Source organism: Hippoglossus hippoglossus, chromosome 5, assembly GCF_009819705.1.
Source record: "Hippoglossus hippoglossus isolate fHipHip1 chromosome 5, fHipHip1.pri, whole genome shotgun sequence".
NCBI lineage: Eukaryota > Metazoa > Chordata > Actinopteri > Pleuronectiformes > Pleuronectidae > Hippoglossus > Hippoglossus hippoglossus.
Window position 1 is genome coordinate 21,571,835 of NC_047155.1, and position 6,000 is coordinate 21,577,834.

The window sequence follows — 6,000 nt, forward strand, 5'->3', positions numbered from 1 at the left end:
AATTTTTTTTAATGTTAAAGTGCTTTAACATCTGTGTTTTTAACTTGACTTTTGTTATTATCATTCACCTTTTTCTCCATGAAATTCAAGTAAAGCCCCCCCCCCCCCCCCCCCCCCCACCCACCCACTGCAGGAATGTTTAAAACATCAAACTGTCTCCGTTTTGATTAAAAGCCACACAGGTTAGAACTGGTCTGCTTCTCTTAAACGTATCCAATGAAAGAGACGTATAACTAATAAAGGTAGTTTATTGTTACCTCAGCATTGTTCCTAGACACGAGCCAGAAATTTGTCTAAAGTGAAGCCATGACAGTTTTCTTTGAGCTCATCACTGTTCTTCCATATGCTGCTGTCGAGCCCGGGAACTATATTTAGTCTCATTCCTCAGCGGAGGTGATTGGTGGACAACGGGGAGGGGGTGACGGCTCTCAGTGGCCGGCCAGGCTGTGATGTCAGAGTGAGTCAGGAAGCCGGGGGGGATATCGGAGCTGGCTCTGCTGAGTCCACAGGTGGGTCTGATCCCGCACAGGAAACGTAATGCCGCTCGAGAGCTGAGACAAAACAAGAGGTTAAAATTAGTTCATTTCTCACTCTGCTGGCGATCACATGAGGAGACGAGGGGGATGTGTCAGGACGTGTTGTGTCTACCGTAACGTCCTTTAGCTCGTCCAGCTGCCCAGTGGACACATTCTCCTCTCTTCACTTTTTCATTTGGATGAGTTTTGGATCATATTTAATGTTACTGTGCGAGTAATGCTAAGTGGAGCAGGCCCGCAGCTCAGGTTTCAGCAGATGGCGATTGCAGTGTGGAGATGGAAAGAGCTTGCGACAACAACCTCTGACTCATGTCTCCACATTTATTCGGAGCTTTTACACCTGCCCATTCTCTCACACGCACACACACACTTCTAAAACCACCTGATCTGGGTCAGGACCCTCTGAAACGTGGAGTCGTGTGAATGGTCGGGATGTGCGGGAGATCGCTGACGTACCTGGTACCAGTTGACAGAAGTGACGTACAGGCAGTTAATTAATTTGTGACCCAAACCTTAAATTTCCAGTGAAGGAGCTGCACATGTGCGCAGCCAGAACTATTAGTAATGTAGGTCAGTATGAAGAAGAAGCAGAGACACCATGTGCTCAGAGATTATTGAAGGAAAAATTCCCTCTATGTGGGAAAAAAAAAAGGCGTGCACATGTTGGCTTAAAGGCTGCTAACGTTTGCACAATTTTGACCATGTGCACCATCTTGTTTTAGCTATATCTTGCATGAAGCTCCAAGCAGCACCAGAAGCGACAAGTGTTCTTGTGGGTTTGAAGAAGTGATAGTGCTCCATGATACACGCAACACCCTCAGCTTTGCAAATGGTGGGTTTGTGTCCATTTCGCTGTCAGCTACAGCTACAACTCAGTCCTTTCAGCACCTCTCAGAGAAATACATGTTTTGATGTTATTCTAAATTGACCATATACTGTATGTGATTGTGAGTGTGAATGGTTGTGATACATTGGTGACCTGTCCAGGGCGAACCCCTTCTCTCTCCCAATGTCAGCTGGGACTAGTTCCAGTGCCCCTGCGACCCTCAAAAGGAAACACGGTGTAGATAATGATCGAATATGAGAAACATTTCAGACAATTAAGAAACAAATCTGAAGTGAGAATCACACTGTCTCCTGAAGTGTAGAAAGGCAAACTTCCAACAGTAAAACTTTCCTCAGACACCAACCATGTTCTTTGTATCATAAGGAAACAAGAGAAAAAGCTGGATCAACTCATCATACACGCACAAATATTCATCCAAACTCAGGTTTTTGTGTTCAAAAAGGCTCCATATATCAAGTTAGCGAAATACAAATAAGAACCCAGATTGTGAAATAAAGTCAGGTCGACAAAAAAAAACAAAACACAAGAACATATGAATCCTTCTGCTGTAGCTCCACAGGAAACTACAAAACTTATTTTAACTTCAAATTTAAAGTCAAATGTGGCACAGGAGGAAAAAGTCTGGGATCTCATGTCATTGGGATATATTGTTTGGGGCCCATGAATGTTTCTACATTTATCTTCTCTTCTCCATCCAGAATACGCTGAGATATTTCACTGAATATGTGAAAGGTGTGACCTGCTGGTGGCGCTAGAGGAAGAGCAGTGGTCACCACAGTCAGTAGGATTCATTATCGAAGTCTCCTGACAGTGGATTCAAGTTTGTAGTGTTTGAGATATTTCAGCCTGGTCCAACATGGTGGACCAGTATGATATTTACAGTGTTGTCCTGTAAAATATTCAAATGGACAGAAAGTAATAACACACAAACCCACACAGATGATGAAGGCAGACAGACCTTCTCTGTGTGGAGACAGTTTCACATACTTTCTCCTCACAGAGGCACACACATCCATAAACACACAATCCTCTTCATCGTCACATCTGGCTTGGATGAGTCCAGACCATGTGAGCGTGGGGGCGTCTTGGCAGACAGGAGGTGTTGGTAGGCAAGTACACGGCGAGAGAGAGAGGGATGGAGAGAAATGGGAAAATAAAGGGAGAGAGAGGTGAAATGGCAGATGAACAGACTGGACAAAGCGTGCATGTGTCGGAGAAGGATGACACAGCAAGAAAAGGAGACGGAGGAGAAATCCCCGAACAACTGAGCCAGCTGAGGGGGCCGTTGCTGGACGTGGAGAGGAATGGATGGATGGACAGTGGAGGTACATGTGTGGATGTCATCTGGACATCCGTCATGCTCCAAGAGAGGGGGAAAAAGAGAGAGAGAGAGGGGAGGGGGCTCCAGGGAGGCCCCGCAGTGGGGGCTTGAAGCTTAATCCCAAAAACAGCTGTTTGTAGCGGGGAGGGTGGGGGAAATGGTGGGAGTGGGGTGTTCTTGGGAGATGGGTGCTCTCTCGTGTCCCATCACATCCTCTGACCCAGCTTCTTGTCTTGTCGGGGGCACCAGTCGCCGTAGTTCGGGGGGGGGGGGGCCTCGCACTCGTCATGAAGTGGCTCCACCGAAGAGGCCTCATGTGGGACCCGCTCTCATGGAACCTTTGTGCCTGAGGCGGTCCCACAGTAAATCACTCACAGATACTGTCGATCAGCCGAGTGATACCTGATACAGTCTGCTCACAGCGTTCAGGCTCAGACTTAAAGCTGCAGCAGACAAACGTTAGGAAAATGTCCAAGAAATACAAAAAACTTCTACTTTGAAGTTTGGGTGTGTGCATGTTGTGAAAAATGAAATGCGCTGAATGTAACGGATACAGTGCGATCACTTCACTGGAGAAGGGAGATTCAGGTTTATTCCGGTTGTGCCTTTCCATTTCTTTCATGTCAAGTCGTCTGTGGACGTATTTGTTTTCTCTTGGTGCGAAGTAAGGACGACGCTGAGTCATGTTTGATTGGAATTAGCACTCATCCTTGCACTGAGCTTTCCTGCTTGTTTTTACACCACCAGTGAAAATAAACTCGGTTAATGTCCTCGGCTTTAGACTGTTAATGTTGAGGGTCTTTTGCTACTTTTCTCAATTGTGGACTTTCACAGTGATTGCCAGCATCAGTGTTGCCTGATGTCGGTTTTAAAACCATCCCAACTTCTTAAACTACGAGAATCTGCTCTGTTATTTTATGCAAACAGTTCTGAAGTCAATAAAAACATAAAATCACTCTCAAGTGGATGTTTTTTTCCCACTATTTCTGGGGTTGCCTTTATTTTAGCTGTGGATCGTTGACAGAGTGGAGTGAGAGGGCAAATGACAGCAAAGGTTGCAATGACTCTGTATTTCCACCTTAACTCTGCCGTGAACAAATGCCAGTCTGAAAAAAATGAATTCAGACAGCCAGGGTCTGTGATGTCACAAATCTAAGTAGCCAATCCTGTCAAATTGTGGGTGGAGCTCAGTAGCTGGAAAAGGCTCCTCAGCTGTAGGTGGCGCTGTGAGGGTGGGGACACCATATCAACATAGTAATAGATCCCAGTCATGAAATGAGGAGTTATATTTAACTTACTTTAAGGCAATGAGGTGACATTTTTCATGTCCACCCTCTTGAATATAAATTCTTTTTTTGTGTTTCCTTCTACATCTCCATTTCATAATCTTCACCTGAGTTGCCAAAGTTCAGAGTGGGAGAAATCTTTCAAAAGCGTCTTCATGCTTTGCTCAAGGGGAAAAGTTAGTTTGGAGAATTGATCATGATGATCAAGAATCTTGTCTTTTAAAACATCAGATTTGTGTATGAATGATGAGGAGATGGTGAAAAACTAAAATGAACACATGAAACAAAAGAAATTCCATGATCATGTTTTTCAGTTTTCCTCTGTTTGAGCTTTGAGTGGAGCTCTGTTCATTTTATCATCTTGTTGCACCATCTTCCTTTGGAACGGTTTCAGTGGCACCTGACTGGAAAAAAACAGCAGCACAAACTGTTTTTCTCAACAAACGAACTCATTATATTCACATAACAGTCGTGGAAAGGAAACGCACATAAATTCACAAACATTTAGATGGAAATGTTTATTAATAGCATGTAAAAAACCTTGATGCGATAAAGCTTAAATGATTCTCCTTTATCGAAATGGTTGGTCATTCATTTTTCCTAAATCTAACTCTGATTACAACACAAATCAAATGCTTTCCTCTTCTCCTTCTTCTTCTGCAGTCTGTTTGCGGGCACCATGCCGAGGATGGCCTTCATCAGCGTGGGCGGGTTCATCTTCCTGGGAGCCTATGAGAAGTTCCGTCGCACTTTGCTCTGACCGTCAGTCCAGAGTTCCGGTGAAAGCATCGCTAGAAGTAGCACCCTCGTCTCCTGGAGGGGCCCTACCCCCCCACCCCACTGTGCCTCCATGGTGCTGGGCCCCCCTCCACCTGAGAAGCAAGGAACACCCGGTGCTCGGGGCAAGAGTCGGCCACGAGCGCGATCGCGTTACCCAGCATTCCTGCTCATCAGTGCCCTGCAGATTGAGCTTGACAGCTTCAGTCCTTCTTGTTTAACAGCAGCAGTGGTTTGGTGAAACGAGGCCACACCCTGAGCACTGAGGGATCTCTACTGTTTAATGACTGTGTGAATGAATGAGTTATGTTTTTAAAGATCTGATGATTCCTTTAGTTCCCTGTGGGCGGCTCGCTGTACTTTCTACGTTGTTTCAAGCTTATTTTAGTGTTTTATCCATATTTTCTCTTCTGCATGAAGTCAAACCTCCTGTTAAATACACACCTGGGAGAGACAGTGATGTCTCACCATTGTTACATTCCCACTGGAGCAAGACTGAGCTCATCCATCTGCAGCAGCTCTCAGTTTATACTGAAGATGCCTCCAACAATAGACCACTTTGTTAAATTAACAAGGCTCTGGTTTTATTAGGAGTCTCAGGTGTCCTATGCCAGCCTGTGTATTACAGTCTGAGATATATTTATCTTATTTATTGAGAAATATTATCAGGCGACTGGAAAGAATTGTCTACTTGTTTGTTTTTATGATACTTTTGATTTGTAGAGCTAATTTCTATAAAATAAATGGTGACTGATTCTTCATATGTAAAAAAAACACATGTCTCCATACTGCTCCTGTGGTGTCATCCAAGTGTCCCTAAGCCCCGACATTCAAATTCAACCAGAAACGGTGTCATTAACACTGTGTTTTGGCCTAAATGTCCTCAATCAATTTCAGTCAATTACACAACTATTTCATATACAGATTACTTGTCAGATTTTGATCCAGGTTTGACAGATTTAATAAAATAAAAATATTATTCACTAACTGTAATTTGTGTCATTTTTAAGTCAGATTTACTCTTTCCAGGGAACAGCTCATAAAAGAGCAGGTAAATAAAGTATCAATTCAGTCAAATGACGAAATACATACTATCCCACTTTCTCATGATGGTGTGGAGCCGTACACAGAACATGTATGTGTGTCCAGACAGCATCTGTGTCTGAGGCCCATCTGTGGGTGTGGAAATCTGAGTTAAACGACCATTTAAGTATCAGTAGCTACGATGATAAA

At 44.0% G+C, this 6,000-nt stretch overlaps 1 protein-coding gene across 3 annotated transcripts in view; it reads left to right on the forward strand.

Annotated features, from left to right (window-relative positions):
• The window catches only part of slc25a26 (solute carrier family 25 member 26), a 54,292-nt gene extending 48,732 nt beyond the window's left edge, over nt 1-5,560 (forward strand). Inside the window, exon 11 of one of the 3 annotated variants that reach the window (XR_004613807.1) lies at nt 4,654-4,788. Coding sequence is in view for 1 of the 3 variants with exons in the window: in XM_034584915.1 (XP_034440806.1) it covers nt 4,654-4,750 (97 nt within the window). In the remaining 2 variants the exon portion in view is untranslated. Of the gene's footprint in view, nt 1-4,653 lie in introns of all 3 variants that reach the window. The other 2 variants (XR_004613806.1, XM_034584915.1) reach the window with 2 other exon arrangements.
• Nucleotides 5,561-6,000: the final 440 nt, after the last annotated feature.